At 40.3% G+C, this 26,680-nt stretch overlaps 1 protein-coding gene across 6 annotated transcripts in view; it reads left to right on the forward strand.

Moving 5' to 3' along the window:
* The first annotated feature begins 2,079 nt into the window (after window positions 1–2,079).
* LPIN1 (lipin 1) overlaps window positions 2,080–26,680 on the forward strand; it is a 54,122-nt gene continuing 29,521 nt past the window's right edge. For 2 of the 6 annotated variants that reach the window (XM_053459215.1, XM_053459219.1), the window contains exon 1: window positions 2,081–2,320. In XM_053459215.1, coding sequence (XP_053315190.1) covers window positions 2,183–2,320 — 138 coding nt within the window. In that variant the 5' untranslated portion in view covers window positions 2,081–2,182. Of the gene's footprint in view, window positions 2,321–17,918; window positions 18,015–20,578; window positions 20,863–21,574; window positions 21,648–26,680 lie in introns of those variants that run through there. The other 4 variants (XM_053459217.1, XM_053459218.1, XM_053459220.1 and 1 more) reach the window with 4 other exon arrangements.

The following is a 26,680-nucleotide window of genomic DNA, read 5'->3' on the forward strand; positions in this document are numbered from 1 at the left end:
TTTCACAGGAGCTTAATGAGATTTTAAATCCAGGTGCAAGCAATATTGCCTAAGCCTCTCTCCAGTTTGTACAATAGCCGTTTATATCACATCCACTGAAACCCTGATCTTTATCCCTGGTCATCTCTTCATACCTTCATAATACTGTTTTGACTTTTTGGTATTGTTCAGCAAAATGTATTTCCAAATATCCCCATCTCAGGTGTCAATCCCATCATTGAATATTACCAAGGTTAATGACAAAAGATACAAACCCTCTGCAGATCACCATCTGAAACCAAGAGAGGCCCTAGCAAGAATCAAAAGGGTATTTAACCCCATTTGGACCGCCAAATCAGCATACCTGGGAACTCTCCGAGTTTGACCCGATTGCCGGGTGAGCGCTGTTCCTCTGGTTCTCCGGGTCGCGGGAGCGGGGTCTTGACACGCCCCGCTCCCTGCCCATTTTTTCCTTTAAATGGAGGTGTTTTCCGATGACATCAGCGGGAACGCCCCCGACGTCAGTGGTAACTCCTCCGGCGCCAGTGGGAACGCCGCGGGCGCCAGCGGGAACTCCTCTGGCATCAGTGGGAACGCTGCCAACATCTGCGGGAACTCCCCCTCTGGCCTCCTACAGCCATAAACTCGTCCATTTTTCTAGCCAAAACTCTCTTATTTATCTCTCCCTCTTCCCCCTCTTGTAGCCTTTCTGTAACATCCCAAGCTGTGTGTTAGCCACCTTCTGACACCAAGCACTAACCCACCCACCTCTCATTTTATTTATACATCCTCTTCTGCATCCTGAAACCACGTACTCCTAATTACTGCTACAAGAGAACTACTACTCCCTCTTGTCATCCCTCCTTTCCTTTCAATTACCCATACTATTCCTTTAGATTGGAAGCTCTCCAGTGGGGCGCTCAAAAGCTCTCCATTCCTTCCTGGAACTTTGTATAAAAGCATTATAAGGCTAGATGGCGGCTCACGGGCAGGGTTCTCAACACCAGATGTATTCAGGTATATTTGTTATGTATGTATTACCTGCCCTATTTAATTTGTACAGCGCTGGGTAATATGTTGGCACTTAATAAATAAAAAGGTAATAATAATAAAGTTACTGTAAAATAACTTGTTAAAATTATGTACCCAGACAGAGCTTGAGGCTGCTATAATGGGTGAAGACCCTACACAGTATCCCCCCATATAAATTAATTAAAGATTTATTTAATTTCAAGAAAGTGTTGAATTCTATATCACTGCAATAAATGTATGATTTTGTAAACTTTTAGTGAAATCTGCTATTTTGCCACTTTATAGTATTTCTTGCTTTTTGTACAAAAATAATACAGTTTTTTTATGTTTTCACCAAGGATTTAGAGAGTAGTTTAACAGATGCGTTTTATAGACCTTCTGAACCCTTTTTAATATTTTTTAAGTTCGATTGGATCCGAGAACAGATGTGTCCACCTTCTGGTACTATTTTCTAACGTATTCAGGTAAATATGTTGAATCTGTGCCAGATTACTGCTACTGGAATGTTAATACATTATTTAACCAAAGGAAATATTCTGGTCTGTTATCTTAGAATTTAACCCTGTCACCAGAAAGGACACAGGAGCGGGCTGGCAACTTTTAACCCTGGGGACAAAACCAAATAGACTATATAGAGCCATGTTCAATGTATGTTCATCAAAATAAATGCGTTAGAAAGTTCAGAAAGGATTTATTTATGTTCTAAATGCAAAATTATTCCATGTTATGCTGGACACCCTGGTGGTTGGAAGTGGAACTGCAAGAGAAATACAAAAAAAAAAGAAGAAAAAGAAAAAAAAAGTCTTTTGGACTGGGGCAAAAATGTAACTTTGGAATAGCATAGAGGGGGGTAATTGCTCGCTTGCTTTACTTGGCTAGTAGTAGCTTTTTACGAGGGTGGGCATTGTGTATGAACCGAAGCCAGTTTCTGAACCGGAATACTTGAGGAGTCAGTTGTAAGCAAAGAGTGTGCTTGTTGTCTGTCTCATGTTTCTGCATTAGCTGCCATTCCAAGAACTTGTGCAGGTAAAATTAGATACAAACATGATCAGCGTAAATAGGTTTTCCCTGGGTCTTCATTGTCGAAAGCAATTTTCATCAAGACGGAATGATTCTCTACAGTGAGAAATCTAGGCGATTTTAACCCACTCATATCACTTGACCTTTGGTAATGGACGTAAACAGTGCCGAAAATCCCACGGGAGATATTTTGGAAGAAGGGAAAGAGGAAACAGTTTCAGAAGATCAAGCGGAAGAGAGGAGGCTGACATTAGCAGGAATACATTTGGGTTTGGAGTACTGGTCCTGGGTAAAGTTTATGCCAATTACATATATATATATAGTATACATATTTATAACATTCTACATATAAATCATAAAAGCGGTATATCATAACTTGGAATTCTGAATATTGTTCTTGAAATTCGAACCTCAATGCTTGTTCTGATAATGTTTTCATGTACTGTATTTGGCGTTATTGAGTGATTAAACTCAATGGTGTAAAGCTACACATTGGCCCAGTTCCAAGGGAAGTTTCTGCCCCCCCTCCCAGCTGGTCCATTCACTATGGAGGAACCTATAGAAATATTTAGATACAGAAAATGATTTAATGAAATACAGGAGGGAAGTTTATTTTGACATAATCTAAAACTGGAGAGTCAGAGGCTTAAACGTAATAAAAGGAAGTTTTGGGTGTTAGATAAGTGGAATAGCTTCCCAGCAGAAGAGGTTATGGCAGTGAGGGAATTTAGACATGCATGGGACAGACATACAGCTAAACAATTAAGGTTTGAGTCCTTATAGCCAAAATGGTTCTTAATTGCCATCAGATCCTATGTTCTTTAGCATGCTGTTCCCAGTGGTGCGCGTCCTTGAGATGCTGAGCGTTGGGATATGACATTATATTCGGGGGTGAGGCCTGGGGAGTGCCCAAGGTACCCATACACCCCTCTAGAGTGTAAGCTTGCGAGCAGAGCCCCTCTTTACCTAATATATCGATTTGTCTCAGACTGTCAGTTCTAGTTTTGAAAGACGCTTTGAATGCATGAACTGTAAGAAGTGCTGCGTAAATTGTTGGTGCCGGATATAAAAGATGCCTCCGAGTCTCCAAAACCTGTGTTTTTCAGTCTGTGGCATTTATACTCCTGTTGGATAGTCTGACAGGGCTGGGGGGCATTTCTGTAAAGGTCAATGGTAACGTAAAGGTGCAGTTCCACTTAGACAAAACATTAATTGCCCACTCGACTATGTTAAGCAAATAAACCTTAGCGAAGTTTTACTTTACAGAGAGGGTGGCAGAGAAGTGAAACAGCCTCCCAGCAGAGGTGGTAAAAACTGATATAGTGTGGGAATTTAAACATGCATAGGATAAAAAATCCTGAAGCTAAGATAAGACCTAGGATTATTGGAGGTCTGAGTCTCTGTGTCAGAAAAAAAATTAGCAGACTAGACAGGTTGAACGGTTCTTATCTATGTCAAATGTTATTTTTGTTTTGTCATTTTATTCTTTCTACTGAATATTTAATCACATACTTGATTTTGTTTCACATGCCAAAAAAAGGAGACAAAATTTTGACATGGTGAGAGTTTCTGGGAAGGGTTGGGCAATCAATAATATTAGGAATGGTGTTTTATTGCTGGATTTAGATATAAAAAATGTAGAATTCAGGCGGAACAGAGGCATTAATAGTTAAAGATATTGAAAAGATAAGAAAGTGGAGATTCTTTTTATTTAAAAAAAAAGCTCCTTTTTATTATATAGGGCTTTTATATAAAAGTCCTTTTTTCAGGGGAAAACATCTCTCCTAATTGTTAACACTTAATAAATCTTATCCTACAGAAGCCCTTTTGTCTATGATGCCATCGTTTACATTGATGGAATCACCATTAGGAACATGTATGATGAGCAGAACACATGCAGTGCATGTTAATAAGCATTGCTGGCCACAGCTTGGTGTATTCTCTAAATAGAATCAAGAACACGCGTATTTTCCACTCATTATGTTCAATTATTAGTGTATTAGCGCTCAATGTAAACCAGTAACTGAATTAAATGTTTATATCCGTAATCCCTAAAACGCTATTTTTTTTTTCTCTCAATACATTTTCTGTGGCTCATTCATTATCATCCATTGTCCAGGCCTGGTTATTGTGACAAAAAGTACAAAAAGGGAATTAATTGTCTAAACAACCATTTGCTTACTTCCACCTTCCAAGAAAAATATAGGAAACATTAAATATAAATAAGATAAATATAAAATAAATAAAATGTATTAAGGCCAGTGATGTCACCAAGGCATCACTGGCATCTAAAATATTATGAGAGGTCCCCAGATGGATCTCAAGGCATACAGCAATGGAAACAAAAGGAATGGGGGGGGGGAAATAATAAATAAATGTATAATAAATTAAATTAGAAATATCCAATATCCCCCAGCCCTACCACTCCACGGACAAAAATCACTACATTCAAACCATAAAAGCCAGTACTATTAATAAATGTATAATATAGGGCAACATGAAACCCCTGAAACATAAATTGGGTCTAGGCAAAACTGATAACAGGACATTATGTCATTTCCATTCCGTGTTTCCGTGACAAATACTGGTATTTGCTTGTAAATTCTATATACTATTTTTCCTTATATAAAATGTATAATTATACCTTATTCCTTATATAAAATGTATAATTATATTACAACAATTAAAGATTGACTGCTTCTGTAATCACCCTTATCTAGCCAGTGGCTAAAGAAACAATTAACATGAATTATAGTATTTATTAATGCAGGCGCCCGGGGGCCCAAATACAAAAATAGAAGGAATGAGGTTTCACTATGGTCATTGAACATCCGTGTATGTTCCCAGTACCTGTGCAGCTACCGGGGCGAGCAAAAAAGCATCCTTTCTCACATCACCCCCTCTGTTTCTATATTCTATATTTAAACTGCTCTTCATTGGTCGATGCCAGACGAGCCCCTTGCCAGCGACCAATAGAGTTGCTCTTACAGACATTTAAATCCTGGCGCGATCCTACGGATTTGGGTATTAACCCCTGCTATACCACGGAAGACTTAAGACAGAGGCAGTGACTTGTATGAGGGGAAGGGACCAATGACATTACCTAGGAGATATTTAGGGATTTTGTCTTAACTAATAGGCTAGCCAAGTATACATACGAACACGAAGAAACGAAGGTTCTTCACGTTGTGCGTCATCGCGTAAGTTTATCTGCCACCATAATCGTTTCTTCATTATTCGATTTAAACTAGGAAAATGCAACATTTGTGTTCATGTTGTCGCGAATATGAATGTACAAGTCTAGTTTTAATGCATATGTATAAATCCCAATTCCAAGTAATACAGACAGAGAACAGAGGGTCTAAAAAGAGACATTAGAATTCTACTAATTAAATGGATTGTTGGTGGGATTCATTTTAGTAACGGGCCCTGTCGGACCGGACTGATGATGACGAGGCCTCCCTGGCACTTTAAGGCCCCTGTGATTCTACCCTGAAGGAACAGCAGAATGCCCCTTCAATCAGTGTCGGGACCTGGCCCTGTCCAGACCTCGGGGCTTTTCATTGATTCTTGAATATAAATTCATCCCCAAGAGCCCATGTATGTTTCTGATTCTAAGGTTTTAAATATATAATGAACAAATGTATTATGTGTTGTCGTGATTACATTTTGCGTTTTGAGGAACAATTTTAAAATACACTGGGGAGTGTTAGTGGAAAAGGTAACATATTGTCAGTGCCGTTGTTCCTATGGATTTATTTTTAATTGTATTAATTCATATTTTGTATTCTTGTTCTTTCTTAATTAGCTGAGTGGAAGAAATGTTTCACCACTAATAATAAGAAGCGTGGATGTTGCTCGGGGGCTGTTTTTTTATGGATATAAATATAATGAAGAACAACTGATGCATAACAACCCTTAACAACAGCATACAGTCTCTGTGGCCATAGCAACCGAAAAAATGGTCCAGTCACAAGAAACATTCCACCTTTTAGTCTGGGGAGAGAATTGTGCAATTCCACATCTAGCCACCAGGGTATCTAGAGTAGCGAACCCATAAAGGCACAGTACAATGTCCTAATCAGCCTCATTATCAGTATTTTAATATGCAGCCCCCTCTTCCGCTGTAGACTGACAATTGACTCCACTGATTGGCTGCTTGATGTAGCCAATCAGTAGCTGAAAAGCATTCTTTTTGAAAAGGGAGCAGTTTCCATATGTAAGTGCCCGGGTGGGTGGGGGGGGGGTCATGTTACATACCCCCCATGAATTTTCCAGAGCACACAAAGTAGCAAGTGGGTGGAGAAATGGGCAAATGTATATGGGATATTCTGCAGAAGCTATTATATGTGTTAAAGTGTATAGTGGGTAGATGGGTAAAGTGTCTCTTTAAGGCAGCATTTACATCCTGAAAAGGTCCTTTCTGTGCTCCTATTATAGACTCTTTATGTAGTCATTTTTGGTGTGTTCCACAGTACCGCAATGTGCTCTAAGCGTGTTGGTCAATGTTTAGGTCAACGGATCTGCCATTTGGACAAACTAATCCAGTGGCTGAATGTTAACAGGCTTCCCTGTGCTATAGTGATAATGTACCTGAATCGTCGTATCATAAAGTTTGTCTTAGTCTGTCAACTATATAAATAATTTTTTTTTAATGTAATTATTATTATTATTACTTGGAGTAATAGAAGTATCCCTCCATCCCACGTTTTTCTTCTTTTTACAGAAAACATAAACCCCTTTACATCACCTAGAATGAAGATTTTTTACTATAAAACAAAAAAAATATTTAATATGGAAGTACTGGTCATTGAGTGACTACTTTAGACATACCCTACTGAAGTGCATTTGCCGTTTTTGAACCTCTAATTTAAGATGCTAAGAGTCAAGCAAATATTTTCTGTGCACCCACACTGATCCCCATGCATTTTACTCAGCAATCCTGCTTCAAACTACAGAAGCCCTTATTACCCAATATCTTGAATAATTTCAAGATATGTCAAGTCCCACAAAATAAGAGAAACAATTTATCACTTTTTAATATCTATTATTAAATAAGCTTGAAAACTTGTTTATCTGTGTTTTCTTGTGACTTACTATATATATAATTTTTTTTATTTTTCTTTTTTTTTAAAATATTTTTTTTTATATATTTCCTTAGTAACAGTTTTTATCTCTTGCCTAAAGCTACAGTGACACCTAGTGGTCACAACAGGTTCCAGCTCAACAATTTAAATGGGTGAGTTTATTATAAGTAAAATACAGTAGCCTTTAGTTTGAGAAACGTTTTTTTTATCAATCATGCTGAATTGTCTTCATGAAGTACATCTTACATAAACTCTTATGATCTGCAGCTGGGCCATGGTCTTATTCAAGCCATGATCAACCACTTCTAGCACAGCTGGTTACATGGATGTTGTATAGAAGGTTAGGGTGAAATGTAAATGGCTATAACCCCAATATATTTTCTGCATAGGAGACAGCAGTCGCAGAGTTAAGTACTGGGGGCAGCTGGGCGAGCCCTATGGGAATGCTTAGCCAAAAGATGCCACTGCTTTAGACTCTCATTCGCAGATGATGGAGATGATGTAATTGAATTTACCAGCCACCAGAGCGATGGCCAACGTACTATGTAGGTAAAGTCAGAGGTTATCTAGACAGCTTAGCGGACAGGGGTGCCCATCATGTTCTTTTTCCTGTGTTAGCAAGCAAATGCATGCCTAGCTAGCTAGTGTCCTTAGGGCAAGCTCTGACTACAGTGTTAACTGTAATGCTTCTTCTATTTGGGCTTCCCAAGTTTATTTATTGTTATTTTTTAGATAAGTTCTAAAAATACTTGGTTTGCAGTATAGGAACTCACTTATTATGTCGTTCCTGATAAGAGGTTCAAAAGGGAGTCATTGAATATGGAGCTGTTTACCCATGTGAGATAAACATCTCCAGTTCCGTCTATTCCAAGGGGTCGTATGCTTGTGGTTTCAAATTTACCCTCAATCATCAATTATTCGATGAGCCTGTTGGAATTCCGTAAAAAGAAGTCTATTATTTTTAATAATACTACAAACACACGCTGGCTTCTTTCCAGTACATGCGTGTCTTCTGAAGAACCAGTTCAATTATTTTTAGTATAAATTTTCCCCTTAGCTCCTCAGCATATTTCCTACCCACATAAACATCTCAGATAAACATTTTGTTTGCTGTAACGCTCTCTTTAAGAGGGTGGCAGGTCCCCTCCCGGGGTAAATGTTCTGGCATTCTTGGGTTTCAGTTTGAATGACGTAGAATTCTTGCAGTGGTGCCAGCTTCCCAAGCCCTGGCAGTAAGCGATGCGCTAGGCATCACATGCATTCAGTGCGTTCTGTGCTGGGTGGGCTCATGTTTCCACAACTATTTATTGTCCCGTTCAGTCCTTACATGTAGGATGTTAAGCGACACCGAGCTGTTCTGTAACTTGGATTTCAGTTACAGGACATATTTGTGGATAGTCATGCGTCATATGCCCTCGCTGGCATGTAAAGCCTCTTGTTACATTTCCTGTGGCCGAGATTGTGCCCAACTTTATAGTCTTCAAATCGAAGTCAGCTATGCTGTGTGGTTATCTTTATTGGAGCACATAATAAAGATTAAAATTAATTCATAGTACACTAAAAAAAACAAGTAGTCAATCAAATAATAAATAAAATACGCTAGAAATCCATCCATGTTTACAGATGTTAACCTTTACATGTTAACTTCCTGTTCGTGTGATCTGCATGATTATTCTTCCCAGTTAAGTTATCTCTCTCCTGCTATATTGCTGGTTGTTGTTGATTGGTTCAGGCAGCCTTGGTAAGGATAGGGTAATAAGAAGGAAGAGAACTCCAGGGCAGGAAACTGATAGAATAGGCTAGTTTTGTCATGTTTTCCACTAATCTCCCCTTAGATGAGGTAATCATACTAACTAGAAAGCATACCTCTCAACATTTCAGGAGGGACATTTTGGTTTTATGGGTTATGATTGACCATTAGTTTTAGTAAAAAAACTGGTCCTTGAGGATCAAAGACGTATCCTGTATGCCATAGGGTTTGTCAGAAAATCCTGAAGGAGAGTGCCCGGCCATCAGTTTGTGACCCAAGGCTAATGCGCTGTTGGGTTATGCAGCGGGACAATGATCCAAAGCACACAACCGGGGCCATCTCTGAATGGCTGAGGGTTCTGGAGTGGATTGAGATGCTTAGAAAAGCAGTTCAAATTCGAAAACCCACAAATATGGCTAAATTAAAACAATTCTGCCAAAAAGTGCGGCCAATTTTCCTCCACAGCGATATAAAAGACAAACGTTTCATTGCAGTTGTTGTCGCCAAGGGTGGCACAACCAGTTATTAGGTTTAGGGGGCAATTACTTTTTCATATGTGTGATATAGGGTTTGATCAACTTTACCTTCGATAAGTGAAATGATCATTTAAAGGCTGCATTTTGTTGTTCTGATGTTGTCTTTGTCTTATATTAAAATTAGATGATCTGAAACATTTTAATGTGGCAAAAAAGCGAAAATAGAAGAAATCAGGATGTTCTGATGAGCTAAAAAAATAACAACACTGATTTCTCTGCATGAAGGCAGTTCAAGATTCTTTTTTTTTTTTTTTCTAAAATGTTTATAATGAAATTCCATTTAGTTGGCACAATGTGTTATTCCCACAGGAAATCCAGGCTTCTATTCAAGTGATTTGTTACAATAGGTCAGAAGTCACCCAGTCATGTGATGTTTACATACATGCAGCGACTCTTGAAGTATTTGGATTGGACGGCAGGGCCGCCACCTCTGCCTTACTGTAGTAACATACGTGTAGCCAACACCAACCCCCCCCCCCCCGCTAAGGAATCTGTTGTTATGCTGCAGGGAATTGTGTGTTTTTCTTCTATGGTACATAACTAAGAACATCTAAAAAAAAAAGAAAGAAAAGGAAATTGTTTTACTATACATCTGTCTACAAACAGTTTATACAGGTGGAACAATGCTTTTTAGAGATATTTTTGTAACTCTTTCCAGCTTTATGCAAGGCAACAATTCTTAATCTCAGGTCTCTTTTGTTCGAGTCGTTGTTCAAATCAGACATTGCTTCTTGTGAATAACAAACCCAAACTTCCCAAGTGTTTTTTTTATAAGGTAGCCCGGACCAATACCTTCAATTTTGCTTTTGGAGAAATCATTAGCCTAGGGGGGTCGCATTTTCACTCGGCCCTAAGAATGTTTGCACGGTGTGTTCAATTCTGACATTAAAACAAGACTTATGGATTCGGATTCATTCACACTTTATTTTTATTGAATTTAGCTTACTTGGTGCATTCATAAGTACCTGCAAAAAAGAGAAGAGACCCCCACAAAACAAAGGAAAACCAACGTGAAACTTGAAATATTCATTATCCATTGGTTCATTCATTTTTTGTGGATTAATCATCTGATTGAATATGTAAACCTAATTATTCCTAGCGAATCTGGACTACACAAAATAAAATGAAATATTTACTTAATAGACCCATTGAACGTTGACGCCATACCCGTTGAGAAGGTATCATTCCTGTGAAAAGGATCTGGTCCCTAATTTGGCGTTATGAGCCTCCTTATTGTTTTATCTCAATCAAATTATCTCAATTCACAAATTACTGTTAATTCACGCTGAATATACTTCCTATCATAATTCATCGGAAACAGCCTATGTATAATTGCCACTTTTTTCTTGGAAGGAACATTCAGTAGTAATGCATGAAGGTAGATCATGTTTTAACTATGGGATTGTTTAAATTACTCTGGTGTTCATAGCAAAGACTTGCAGTACAGCCAATTGACCAAGAGAACAGTACAGCCAATGTAACGAGGAGACGCATTTGTCTGTACGTACACTGTGCTAAATTCTTTTTAGATTGGGAATCAACAGGGGGATAAAAACGAAATGTGCTACGCTAGAGGCTTAGGGTTTCAAAGAAGTAGAAATGCTAGACACGATTCATAATTTTAACGGAATGCTTTGCTCAACATAGTAGACACCTCAATCAATGTTTTGTCTAAGTGGAACATCACCTTTAAAAGAAGACAGTGTTTTATAAGTGGTCTTATCACGATAGCAATCTTTATTCTGATTGGACCATTAGTTAATATAATAAGACAATGTTTAGGATATAGGATTTGGAAAAAGTAACTAATTTGGGTTTACATCTTATAAGATTTGGGTGCATTTAGGGAGAGGGGAGCTGGGGAATTTCTTTTTGACCATAAGATAACAGTAAAAGGCAAAATTAGAAGGAAAGGAATGTAGAAGAGGGTTTTAAGAAAGTAGAAACATGTGTCTAGCCCTAAACATCATCACGTAAATTATACCGATGCTCAGGGGCGGGCTGGGCCGGGGGCAGGGGGGCAATTGCCCCCCAGGCCGCCCTAAATCCGGGCCGGTGGGCCGGACGGACGACATTCAATGCGGTTGCGGCCGCAAAGTTAAAAACTAAGCGGCCGCGAGCAGGATTGAGTGCGGCCGTCATGCGTACCTGGCGGGGGGGTCCGCCCCGGCTGCCGCTCATCTGAGGGGTGCCACCATGCCGGCACGCCTTCAGAAACGATGCGCGCAGCAACTGTGGCTGTGCGCCGGGACTTGATGTAAAATCCCGGCGCACAACACTGAAGCCACGCCCACCGTCTTCCACGCTCAGTGCACAGGACAGGAAGAAGAAGAAGAAGAAGAGGAGGAAAAGTGAGAGTGAAAGAAGAAAAGGTAGGAGAGAGTGGATTAGTAAGTGTGTGAGAGTGATGGGTGTTATGCTGAATGTAAGTGTGTGAGAGTGATGGGTGTTATGCTGAATGTAAGTGTGTGAGAGTGATGGGTGTTATGCTGAATGTAAGTGTGTGAGAGTGATGGGTGTTATGCTGAATGTAAGTATATGAGAGTGATGTGTGTTATGCTGAATGTAAGTGTGTGAGAGTGATGGGTGTTATGCTGAATGAAAGTGTGTGAGAGTGATGGGTGTTATGCTGAATGTTTGTGAATGAGGGTTTCAGATAGCATGGATGTGTAAGTGTTGGGGGATAGCTTGGCATAGGGAGTCCGTAATCACATTCCTTTCATGCCCAGATTCCAGCATGTAGTGGCTGCCTAGGCATGATAGGAGTGTGATTGCTGTTATAAATTATTTTTTGGTCCAACTTCGGTGTGTTAACACTTTTATTGGACAGAATAATTCAATGACAGTATTAATATATATATATATATTTATATATATATATAAAATTGCAGACAGCAATCACACTCCTATCATGCTAAGCCAGCCAGCACATGCTAGAACCTGGGCATGATAGGATTGTGATTGTTGTTATATATACGTGTATATATATATATATATATATATATATATATATATATATATATATATATATATATATATGTTAATATTGTTGTTGATTTTTTTGTCTAATTTTGGTGTTACTTTTAATAAAGTATTTTAAAGTTTTTTTTGTTTTTTTTTCCAGTTTTGGCCAAGTGAATGCTGAATTTTTAGTTTCAGTCCAGAATTTTCATTTCGGTGCATCCCTACTATATACTATGCCAGTCACTAAAGTGGTAAGCCTACACCACATCAATGTTTGGCTTAGTATATAGTGATAGGGGCTGTCAGTGTCTGGCTCAATGTCTAGGTACACATTGACGGTGGTGCTGCATAATCCCTAAGTATATAATGATAACAATTTTGCTGTACCCCTGTCAATGTGTGCCTAACCATAGAAACTGCAGTTTTAAAGTGTGTGTGTGTGTATGTGTGGGGGGGTGCCACATACAGGGTCTGCCACAGGTGCCAAATACTCTAGGTACGCCCCTGCATCATGCGTCTGTCAGACCCAACGGCCATGCCTCAGCTCCTCTTCCCACGTCTTAAAAGGGGTGTGATGAAGAGCTGAGGCATGCGGTGTGTGCACGCCGGCCACTTTCATTTCATTAGGCGCTGGTGGAGTGACTGCCGCACGACGGCCGCTTTCAATGTCGCTCGCAGCCGCTTTGATGGTGCAATGGGCCAGTTGACTAGACTTGCCCCCCAGGCCTTAGGCTGCCAGCCCTCCCCTGCCGATGCTTCAGTACCATCTGGCAACAGGGATTTTATAGATGAGCTTTGTATTTTTACTTTGAAGAACTACCCTGCCAAAGCACACAAAATGTTTACTGGCCATTGTTGCTCATCTAGTTGAAAGCGAACGCATTATCTGTTAGAAATAATAGGCAGGTTTAGACCTACGGCTAACAGTGATGAATTTGCTATTTTGAAGAGAAAAGTCCCATTGAACAGAACCTTTCTGGAAAACCATTGAAAAGGCAAACAATGTTTGGAGTTTTCTGCTTTTAATTCCATGCAAATAATACAATAGTCTAGGAACACGTGAATAGTGTTAGGTGCTAATAGTTTATCCACACCTTACGCTGGGGTAAGGGAATGTAACGTATTCGCAGTTAATTAGTGCATAATGTAATTTATTAGCAGCTAATTAGTGCTATAGAATAAAATAATGGATACATAATTCTCCTGTTTCAATATAATAGACTTAAAAAGCCCACCTGCCTGTTAGAAGTAACCCTTGCTATGCCGTGGGCTACAACTCCCACTACTCTTAGACTATAGACTAGAATAGAGAATGTTTACATATTTGTAAACAGAAAGTGGTACTCAGGGCAACCGTTAGTGTATGACATGAATACACTTAAATTCCCAAAGTAGCTGCCTTGGACCTTCATTAAACTATGAAATTTATGTCCCACCTTTGCTCCAGATTGTTAGTGCCCACATACACCTTATCTGTGCCATCTTTGCCCCTTGCCCCACCACCAACATACAATCTGACACATATGTAAACAGTCTTATACAAATTTACACATTCTAACACACATGCACACTCATTCTAGCACACACTCCCTCTCACACCACTCTTACTAACACAATCTTTATCTCACACCAGTTACAGATACATGCTCACACAAACACATCTACATCCATGCTCACACACAGTTAAGCATACACTCCCATACACACACACACTTAGACATAGAAATCCATACTCACACACACTTAAACATAGAAATCCATGCTCACACACACTTAAACATAGAAATCCATGCTCACAAACACTTATACATAGACAGTCATGATCACATACACTTATACATAGATATCCATGATCACATACAATTATACATAGATATCCATGATCACATACACTTATACATAGATATCCATGATCACATACACTTATACATAGATATCCATGCTCACATACACTTATACATAGACATCCATGATCACATACACTTATGCATAGATATCCATGATCACATACACTTATACATAGATATCCATGCTCACATACACTTATACATAGACATCCATGATCACATACACTTATGCATAGATATCCATGATCACATACACTTATATATCCCCTCCATAGTCCTGTTTTTCACCTCTTAAGGCTGCTTGAAGCAGCCAATCAGTGACAGGAAAGTTCTCCTATTGAAATCTATGGAAGCGCTTTCTCCGCATGAGCAAAGTATACTTCTCCAGCAAGCCTATTTGGTGGGAAAAAAAGGCAAACGCATATGGCAGGGTTCTGCAGAGTCGCTCCTTGCATTTCCGACAGGGACACAAATGAAAATGTAATGGGGACACTCAGCATTAAAGCGCATACAATGGCTGGAGTATCCATTTCATTATTATAGCCGTGGTTGCTGGCTAATATATTTCACTGGGCTGCTTTCCAATACAAAACTCCAGCGTATTCCCTGTGGACCATATGCTGCACTGAGAGCAGTGTTTACTACCCGACAATGGCTCTAACATGTTTATTGCATGTTAAAAAGAAGCATTTTTATGTTAAGCTCTCTGTACAGAACGTGATTTCTCAGAATTTGTGAGATTGCTCTAGAAGTGCTCCCTTCTTTTGTTTCCTGATAAAAACACAAACAACCTTTGCAATGACTTTTTTCAATTACATGAATGACGTTCATTTTTCTAGGGTGTGTGAGCGTAACGGCCAATCTGAGTGTGTTTAAAGTGTTGGCAAGGTTCCCAGAACACCATGTGAGCGGCACTCTAGTAGTAAGCACATAGTGTCACGCGTTTGTTACATTGTACAATTTAGTTTACAATCATCCCAGATCAACTTATTCTTATCTCTGAGGCTATAATGTGAGCAAAGGAAACCTCAGGTGCTCCCTTCTGTTGAGGTCACAATAGCTGCAGATTTAAAGAGATGGTAATGGAATATAGAACAGAACTTGGTGGTAGATAAGACCCATTCGGCCCATCTAATCTGCCCATTTTCCCTGATATAAAGACTCAGATGTTAATCAGTCTTTGGTCTCGTCTTAGATTCAGGATAGCTTTATGTCTGCCCCATGTGTGTTTAAATTCCTTCATTGCATTAACCTCTACCACTTCTGCTGGGAGACTGTTCCACTTATCTACCAGCGTCTCAGTAAAATAAAACTTCCTTACATTACCTCTAAATACCTCTAAGATCAGCTTAAATGAAGATCACATATATATATATATATATATATATATATATATGTGCAAATTTCACAGTGCTTAGGTATAGATTATTGTTATTTTTGCTCATTTTATTCTCATGCGGAGGTTTGCTTAGTAAAACATGCAGGCTGCCCATAGAAACATAGATTGAAATCACCAAATGTTTTTTGAAAAACAAAAAAGAGAAACAATGTTCAAATATAAGCGTAACTACAAAATGTGAAAAATGTGGGCAGTCCCGTATTGGCTTAAACTCTTTTGTTGTCTTTTGGCCGGTTCAAAACTCCAAGAAGCCGATGGAAATTCCATTATGATTTGAACTAAAGGTTATGTTAATCATTATATAAATTCCACGTCTCTTATATGTTATATTTTGAGTCTTGCGGGAATACATGACAATAATAATATACATGGGTTTTATTCTGCGCAGGAACAAGTTTTTTTTTAGTAGATTTCTCCAATCATTGACGTGTAGGATCAGAAAGCTGTTTGGGTTCAAATGCATGACTTAATCTCCATAGCCCAGGGCAAAAACATTGACCTTGATTCATGAAGTTACTCTCAAAACCGGTTCCAGACTTGATCAGGCAAGAAGGGCTCTACCCAGCACTCCATGACGCGAGTCAGGTGACAGATCTCCGTTCTCAAATAAATAACATGACTGGGTAGCCTGACCCTAGCCTGCTCCTTCTCGTCCAATCAGATTATCAGATTCCCCACCCACTGTGTTAGGGATCTGGATACATTTTTGCCCAAATAATCATTCTACAGGGATCCATAGGTATAAACAAGTAGATGAGAATGGGAACCGGTAGATTGAAAACGGCAGAGGGATGGGGGGTGGAAGAAAGGGAAAGAGGGGACCTGCTTTGTAGGGGGGTGTAGTAAGTGTAGAGGGACCAAAGTTATTTTGGAAAGTGGTATACTCAGTGACTAGCAGCAATCAGCGGGATAGAGTGTGCGGCGTGCATCAGTATTCTGCCATGAGAATGAAATGATTGTGCCAGTGTTGGTGACATGTGCTACGGTAGGGTTTAGGAAAATGACGGCCATGTTAAGAGTCTGCTGGTTGTCAATTTCTTTCTGGTGCAAAAAAAGCATATTGTCATATTGGTCCCAGAAGATAGTCCAAAACATTTTTTTTTACCACACCTTCTACAGGGCCAGGGTTTTAAAGCAATTCCTTCTCTGGATGTAAACTGAAGGAGGGACCTCTGAGGTCTTGAAAGCATATGTAACTTTACTTCTTACTTAAGGAACACTGACTATCTGATATAAAGACATCACTAGGCAGATGCCCACATCACTAAATTGGAAGTGAGCCCCTTGACCGTATTTCTCCATGGGCCATGTTGAGTATGTAGTGCAATCAGAGCTTTGTTTTTCTCACCTGACTATTCTAACCTGTTTTCCTCCTCTAATTTATTTATTAACAACATCATAATAAAAGTAATTACATCAGGATTTCCTTATTCCATTATTGTTCAACATCCATTTTACTGAGCCTGTTTTTCTAGAAATGTCTCATCCGTTATACCTGTGTCATCACTTCACACTGCTGATTCCTGCAAGTTCTAATCATACGTTTGTATATATATATATATGGTATTAGAAGCATTATTAAACACTCATCCACATCTACCAGAAATCCCATGGGGCTATATATATATATATATATATATATATATACATAAATATTGTTTGAATATATATTATATATATCCCATAAATATATATATAAATATATACTGTATGAATATATATATATATATATATATATATATATATATATATATATATAATATATATATACACAATGTGTATGGGGACTGGATGGGGATTGTAATTCAGAGGGGGTCATTTTCCCCTTTAACACTTTAGATCTCCAGTGGTGAGGTCAGTATGGTGCTTTAAGTCATCATGGTCAGAAGCTATCCAAATCCTAAGAAACACAATTCTTGGTTTTTTTTTTTGAGACATGGAGAAAATTGAAAGAAGAACAGGAAAACCACAAAACCTGTGTTAAGAAAAGCCTTTTTGTGATGTGTAATATTGCCGTATTGTTAATATTGTTACTAAAGCCAGCTTTGGTGTTATATTTTAATGTTTTCTCACAGTGTACACAAAAAAACCATGTGCAGGGGGTGACTGCTGCGTCGTTAACAGGCAGCACACATATACTGGAAAATACCACTCAAACACGGAACAAAGAGCCCTCTGTTCATCAGAATACTCTACAGCTGGCAGGGGTAACGCAGCAGGGGCAGCACGGTGCATGGGGGTCCTGCAGCCATGGGATGAACGAGGAGCCTGCCATGCCTTCTCTCAACCCATCGATCCATTTGCACCTGCACACGCTGCAGCATGGGGCGAGTCAAACAAATCTTACATTCTCTCAAGTGCAGCAGCTTCTTGTCCAACACAGAAGTCAAAAAGACTACGGTTTGTAGCTTCCTTAATGGCGATGTGGATTTTTTGCAGTTACTTTGTAAGATTTAAAGTCTTAGTTTACTGAGAAGGTGGTAGATAGGTGGAAGAGCCTCCCAGAAGAAGTGGTAGAGGCTAAAACAGTAAGGAAATGTAAACATGCATGAGGCATATGGCTATCCTGAATCTAAGAGAAGACCGGGAACGAGTGATTGGGATCCTTTATATCAGGGAAAATGGGCAGACTAGGTGGGCTGAATGGTTCTTATCGGTCTTCAAGTTCTGCGTCATTAGTGAATTTGGAATAAGGTCAAAGTTTGCTTCATTGATGGTCGCCCAGAGCAGACAACCTTTGACATTTTTTTCTTTAGTAGTTGCCAGTGTGTAAGTCCATTGTATTGTACCGCGCCACGGAATATGTTGGAACATTTTAATATTACATAAATGGTAACTATTTACTTGTCCATAGATAATAACCATGTTTTCAGCTAAGGGTTCATGCCTTTAGTAGCTAAAGATTTGTATTTGATTTGCTGTTATATTTGCTGTATATTTGTTGTCTAAACCCCTTCATGACAAAGTCCGTACATGTACGGGCTCACAATGCATTGTTTTTAAAGGGTTGTCCTTAAGGGGTTAAAGTGGATAACGTAATTAAACGTAAAATAATAATAACAAATTTCACACTCAACTGTATTCTTTGTCACCACTCAACTGTAGTTTCTTAATTAGTGAACCCACACACATCATATATTGCTTTCTCAGGACAAGTAGAGGTTTCTTTCGAAACCATATTCATATATGTAAAAAATAATGGGGAAAAAAACCTTGATTTTGTCCGTCATGGGGCAAATATTACAGGTGGACTTGGAGGCATGGTGGGTCTCTAACTTCAGTAGTGGTCAGAGAGCTTTAAACTACCCCATTAAATATATAATACTAAAAGGAAGAACATTTTCACATGTTTCAGGCATCATTTCATCATCAATTTCATGCGAAATTTGTGGTGACCTTTTTTTGGTGGTTTTTCACCCATTGCAACGCTGCCTCGAATTCCTAGAATACGTGCAACGCGCCAGTTTGCATTCAGCAATATCCCCCCGGGTACGGTGATGCCCTGTATAAATCCATTCTGCATGTTTTGGGGGGCAAAATTGGAATGTGCGCATTTCAGTTTTCAAATGTGTAGTTTTCAGAGAATGATGTCCCAGAAGCCCCCCTATAAAATAACACCCGAAAAAGTATTTGTTTGTTATCTAGGGTAATTTTTTCACTTTTCATGCAGCCGTTAATTTAGCAGTCCCCACCAAACTTTGTGGCAACGTTGTTTTTTGGTTTTTTTTCATGCATATATTGTTACTGGATTTTATGTTTAGCGATATCCAGTGGCGCTGCACTAAGCCTAACCTGCCGGCCCCCTCCCCGTTGCTGTCCTTACTTCTAGGCATTGGGATATGACATCATATCCCGGCACTCCACTTTTAAAGGAAGCGCAGAGCTGAAGGAAACAATGGAGGACCCTGTATAGTGTTAATGGGCCAGTTGGGGTGACCAGTTAGCTCCTTTCTAACCGTCCCATTACATGGAGCCCGGTCGGCCAATTACGGTATATGGCAAAGGTGCAGCTGCCCCCTGGACCTGCCACTTCGTTACAGGAAAGCCCCCCAAATACAGCTTTGGCATCTTTTGGGGGAGTTACAGATCCCAAACGTCACCACATGCATTACCTGGGCAGACCTGTTTCAATGTATTATTAATATGTGGGGGGCCACAGTCCGCCTGCTTGACCCTAATATACTTGTTATGGGCCCGCAGTGATGGTTTATATTCTTTCAGCTTAGATCATCTGTCCTGTGAATGGGTAACTAACATTTACCCCCACCAAGAAACCCCTCTCCTGACCCAACAAAGGTAGACAATGGGGATGAGGTAAGGAGGTATTGGGGTGGGATCACACTCACCTGTCAGGCGCTTGGCCCCACTACTCCTAGCACACAGATCTACTGGGCTAATGCTGAAGGGTCACATTATGTTAGTGTCACCCACCCTGACCATGTTATCAGTTAAAGCCACTAAGAGCTCTGGGGCCCCTAGGCACCTGCTTAGCATGCCTAATGGGTTATCAGGCAATGTCTTCTGTACGTTGCCATATGTCCCTCCTTTAAGGGGAAAACTGCGCTCCCTTCCCTGGCAATCTGTGCTGTCGCTGAGCCCCAGGTATTGGCAAAACAACTAGCAGACAGACATGAAAACTATTTTGATTTAAACGAACATTACTGTCCAATCAGCAAGATGATGATGTCATTTAATACATTAAAGTCGTGTGCTATTGTGCTGAATAGGGATTAACGCTGCCCCGGGGCCACGGCACACTCACTCACACACTCACTCGGTACGTGAGTTCCTTAAAGTGAGTCTTAAGCAGCTGATCCATTGGGCTGAGCTGAGGCAGCCTCCTGATTGGCTGCCGGGATCACCTCAGCCTCCTCCCCGCTGCTAAGTCACAAATAAGATCCAGCATGGGCGCTTACACATTTCCTTACACTGAGGGGCCCCTGCGAGGGAAGCACGTCCGAGCAATGCACAAACAAGCCGTCATATGTGTCTAGCCTGTACTGCTGCTGGCTCAGATTGATAGCGGTTATCACCAGGAGAGCTAACGGCTTTTCAGTGCAGCCCTAGCCGGACTGGTGCTAGGGAAGTGACCGTCGTCTCCCGGAGTACCACCGACATCCCCCCTTATTGCTGATTCTGTCTGTGTGCGATCTGTGGGGCCGCATCGATCACATAATAGATAGTCGGGGCTTCCGGGGCCCCCGTTAACCGGATCGCTTACCTGGGCGCTGGTACCGGCCCATCAGGCGTAAGTAACACGGCGTAGCCTTTCATTTGCTTTGTCTAGGTGGGCTTGTTGATCAGAACAAGGGGCCCCGCTACCCTTTTGGGGGCTTTAAACAGGATGTTGTTAACATGGCTTGACGATTTATAAACATCTGTGCTGTCATTCTGACGTGGAACGTAAAACAGGATAAAATAATAATAAGAATATTATAATCGGTAACATTATTATTGTTTGAAATCCCAATCAGGGTTACTTATCAGTATAAGGCGGTGTATCAGTGTACGATGAATGGAGACATTATTATTATTAATAATATTATTTATTTATAGTTTGGATGCCCATGGTTGGCATAAGGTATTGGCAGAAGAAGTATCAATGTGTGTATCAATATGTGTGTCAGTGTATAGGTTTGCATGGTCTGTCCCTTTCTATAGGTTACTTTGTGTATATGTGGCATTAATGTAGCATTGCTCGGGCTCTATACATCACACAGTGCTGGCAGTGTACAGGGGGAGCTGTTCTGTACACTTTGGGTATGTGTAGCTCCCGGCACTAGGACCCAGCTGGCTGTTCTTGCTGGGGCAGGAGGCGTTTCAGGCTGGATTTGCCCCCTGTGTGTTTATTCCCCATGCTGGGTGGAATTGGGGTATCCGCGCAGACGCTTGTATCGGTGATCGCTGGTGGCGGCTCTCACCCCGGCAGGTGACTTTGGGTTCAGCAGCAGCTGGGTGGCAGGGGACACCTTGTCAGCCTCCATCGTCCGCTCTGGGAAGACTCCTCAGCTCCATCTTCCTTTGCTTTGCTATGTAAGTGGGGTGATGGCACTGCTTCCACCGCTTAATCCCTTCTGAACAGGTGTGATGGGGCGAGGTGGGCGAGATGGTAGAAACCGTAGGTGGATGTCATGTCGCGTAGCATCAGTGATACTGCTAATGAAATGAAACATTGTTTTGTGTCTGTATACAGATCGGCTTTTATTTTGATAACATAAAAAACAATCAAGGGAAACCTTTTTGCCTTTAAATCCCCATCCCGGCAGAAAGGCCTTCTTCTATATATTGCAAGCCGACAATAATGTGGACCGGCCAGGACTCCAAATTCTAGTCTAGTGCAGCCTTACGCGACCTCTGGTAGTCCAGCTGTGTCACGGAAGAAGTAGTCCACAGATGGAGGGGAGTCACAGATGTAGTATTCATATCAGTATGAGTAGTCTATACATAGAAGAAAGTAAAGCAGATGTTACAAAAACCATGTCTTACATGAGCGTGATAGGAATTGTTGTTTGCCGCAGCTTGTGTGCCAGGGCTTGGCTATTCCTGGTATACAGTACTGTGCGTTATGGCTGCCATTCGCTCGGAATTGGACGCTTCTCATTGCTGCGTTTCGTTAAGTTTTTTGTTTTCGGATTACTGTGTTTTGTGGCTTGTCTGTTATGGAAGACGTGTGACGTGTGACGTGTGAAAGAAAAGAGAAACTAAAGCATAGGCCTGGGCATGTTATCTATATGTTATGTTTTTATCTTAACACATTCATGGTGTGTGTGTGTGTGTGTGTATATATGTATATATATATATATATGTATATGTATATGTATGTGTGTAATGTTGTTGCTTCCTCTGATTTACCCTTTCAGTGCCATTTAGCGGGTTGTAACTGCAACTCCCATCATTACAGGACAATTGGCTATTATTTAAGAAGGGTTTTATGTTTACTTTTATGTGAGTCAGTGTGTTGGTGGATATCTGGTTGTACGAGCTGGTGTCAGCGACAGGGTGGCAGTTTCCAGCCAGGCCAAATCTTTAAACGGGGCCGACGTAAGAGCGAGAGAGTGCGTGTGAGTGTATTGGCACACGGGAAGGGCATTCTTAGCTTTGCTTGCCCCCTGGAGCATAATTTGCCAGCCCCCGCCCCCATGACTCCATTATATAAATATGTATGGCAAGTCCAATGTAATGTAGGGCTATCTAACTTGTCACACGGTTGTCCGAGGGGAATGCCGGCTCGCTCCGATCCTGGAGGGGGTATTGTGTAGGAACGTGAAACGCTGCACAAAAAACTGTATTGATCTACTTTTATCATTGAGACGCCGCAGGGGTCAAAAAGGACACCTTATGTGTTTGTGCCTAGCATTTATTAATCAGACAATTTAAAGACACACCAGTGTCCCGAGCAGCCCCGCCGACAAAGAATGTATATTAAAATACTTTGTGAGTATCCATACAGAAGGAAAGTAATTACATACCCGTAGGCTCCACTTTCACCCACTGCCGATGTCAAATAGCCCGTAGCCCTCGCATAGCCCTGCGGGAGGTTTCATCAGACCCCCTGGAAGACCCGAGTAAGCCAGCTCAGGAGGTGAGTATCGAGTGCATGTACTTTAGTGAGTGGGCAATATGTTCAGACAATCGCATCTCCTGCAAGCTTAGACGAGACGAGTAAAGAGGCAAACGTATAGAAGGATCGCTCGGCTCATTTGCAAAGGGGACCAAATGCAAATTTTATTGGACCGCTTGGCTACCATATGCATTAAAGTGCATACAAAGCCTGGAGTGTCCCTTAAATTAATATACGTCCCTCCTTTTATATACTCTAATAACCCGTTAAAAACAATGACAGATACGTACCGATAACATTAAACTGCATTTACATTTTGGAATGCATATAAGACGTGGTGAATGACGACTGCATTTCTCGTTTTTCATGACGTATATGCAAACCACACTGTAAATGTACTTTTAATGTATGTCTGTTATTGTGTGCTGTCCCCTTTAAGGGGCTTCCCGTTGGTTTTTAATGGACGAGGGTATTTAAATGAGGTGTGTGTGTGTGTAACTGTCTATGATCAAGCAACACTAGGAGGGAAATGCTAAAGGTGTCCTTTTAATATGCATTCTGCAGATCTACCCCCCCACTTATCTCAGGTAGAAGCTGCAGCCCAGCAGCTGAAGTAGTCATTCTCCTCTGGTCTGTCAATGCTTTCCAGTGACTGGCTGGCTAAAGCCACCAATCAGTGGTAAGAAAATGCCCCCATGCAAGTCAATGGAAGTGCTTTAAGCTGGTGCCCATTGGGGTCTGAACAGTGCTGGAGCTGACTGGAGGGGAGTCTATCGTCAGCCGGAGGATAGTGGGAAGCCACAAATGCGTTTACAAAGGGACACCACGCATTAAAGTGCATATACTGTCTAACTCCCCCCTATTGTAAAAGATGGGCAATTCCACATTTGTGTACTCCAGCACCCATCACCCTTAGCCAGCCTCTGATTACATAGAAAAGACTATCTGCAGGATAAATCACATCTGGATCACTAGCAGCCAATGTTCCGCAGCTACCATTATGGTTGGTGTAAGAATGGCTGGGAGCCTGTTTGGGAGGTAATTTGGCTGGCTGAAAATTTATATATATATATATATATATATATATATATATATATATATATATATATATATATATATATATATTTTTTTTTAATAACACAGCAGCTAATAATTTATTTGTATCACAAATTGTGATCTGCTTCTCTTTCAGAAGCAGATTGTCTGTAGGTTTTTACCCTTGACGGGTAGGTTCTCGGAGGAACTGCGCCAAAATCCTGTTTACGTGGCTCCGTGCCATCATGGAAACCGTCTCTCGGAATGCCACTTCTCCCTACGCCATCAGCAATCAATGTACCCTCTGTTATTAAAAAGCATATGGTGCCCCGTACAATGCATAATAGAAACATTGAAATATACAAAGTACAGGAGACAGGGAAGTTGATTTCCAAGGAGGAGAAATTTTAGAACAAGATGCCATTATCTAAAATAAAAGTGTATTGTTACAATCCAAAAAGAGCGATTGATATTTCATAAAGCATTGAGAAGTGTTGAACTGGCCCTGTATAATGTATAATTCAATGTTTAAGGAGACTTTGAAGCCCTTTCACTGATATAACGAGCTGGCCAAGCTCTACGTGCAGCAGAAGCTGTCTGGGTCTCCTATCTACTAAAGTCAATGAGCTGAAACGCATCGCTCTGGTTAACTCTCCTTTTAGTGAATAGACCTGTCATTTTTTATTTTTTTTTTTGGGGGGGTATTTAAAGTTTCAGCTGTCTGACTTCACTCAGCATTATGAACGACTAGCCCCATGACCTTCTACTGCAAGAAGATATTCTGTATTATGTTTTGAAGTGGAAGGGTTTTCCATCACCTTTACCCACCATAACTTCTGTAAGTAGAAGACATTCTGTACGGAGTGATCTCTTAAGTCATCTTGCTATGTACTTTTCATTTTAGAACGTCACTTGGGGTCAGCCCTTAATAAACATAACAAAACTGATGACTTAATATAGCCTCTCGCCTTCAAACTCCCGCTTTAGTAAATAAACCCCATCGTGCCTTTATGTATTAACAGTAAATTACACCGGCTGCTGGCTTTCATGGACTAGTAGAGCAGGAGGAGGAATAAAAAGTGCTAGAAGTGGGCAAACTGATTAGCCTGTCCACTTGATCCTGAAACGTTGTTCCATTTTTAGGACTGTGTATTAACCCTTTCATGACCCAGGGATTGGTTACCCTAAGGAATGACGCTTTTTTGACTATCAAATTTTCAGTTTGTTCAACCACAGTCCTTTTTTTAGTATACACACACACAATATATATATATATATATATATATATATATATATATATATATATATATATATATATATATATATATATATATATATATATATATATGTATGTGTGTGTGTATATATATAAATTACAATTCAGTACAAACGGGGCTATCATTTGGTTATTCAGACCTATAAGGCTATTTATTACCACTAAAATATTAAAGTGGTAAACAAAAAAAAAAAACTGACCAAAACACAATTTATGTTCTGCAATGTCCCAGAGTTATGCTGTACCACTGTCTGTCTGACTTTCTATATAATGATAGGAGTCATGCTATACCACCATCTGTGGCCAGTAAGTGCCCATGAAGTTAGGAAATGTTGTCCCCTACCAAGGACCGATTTAAGCTCTGAGTCTTTAGATCTGAAATAATGAGTATAATTGATGGGCTGAATTGTTCTTTTCTTCCATCAAATACACAATTACTGTTATTGACCTTGTTTAAGTCAAAGACCAGACTGATCTCCCTTTGATCAGCATGCAGGCATCATCGCCAATGCTAGAAACACAGGATGTGCTGTTTTGCACTTTTTCAAGACATAATAGTACGTCATTAGAAGAATTAAGCAGTCCAACTGGCAAGTGTCCAGAGAGGACACTAGCTACATGTCCATTGTTCTAAAGACCAATGGGTAAATATCTGCTTTTACAGGTCTGAAACGATTAATAGTGATGAATACACTAAACTACAGGCTTAAGCATGCTTAATAAATTCATTATGTGAGGGTAAAAGTTGTAAAGGTGTCAGATCTCTTTTAAAAGAACTGCAACACCTTGCTTTGATGGACTGAGGTCTGCAACGTGTGAGTTCATGGTCTTGCTATGTGCTTTCAGTGGAGTTGGTCAGTCTGAAATTATTCACACGTTATAGTGAATCCCACTCCCTCTTGATAAAGGATTGATTATGATATTACCTTGCGTGTCATCGGTTTAATAAACATTTGTGTCTGAGATTATGGGATGAAAACACCATTATCATAGAATGTTCTTTGCTGTAGCTGCTTACCGCCTGCAATCTGCTGTCCTGCTGCCAGAATTCCAGATACAGTAGATTGGAAAGTATCCAAGAACAATAGCCTAGTTACAAGTAGCGTAGACCGTTCCAACTACTAACACACAGCTATATGTGCTTACCGGTAAAAATAGGGCGTGCAAACCCAGGCCGTTTAATGAAAGAATAAA

The sequence above is a fragment of the Spea bombifrons genome, chromosome 3 (genome assembly GCF_027358695.1).
Source record: "Spea bombifrons isolate aSpeBom1 chromosome 3, aSpeBom1.2.pri, whole genome shotgun sequence".
Classification (NCBI taxonomy): domain Eukaryota; kingdom Metazoa; phylum Chordata; class Amphibia; order Anura; family Pelobatidae; genus Spea; species Spea bombifrons.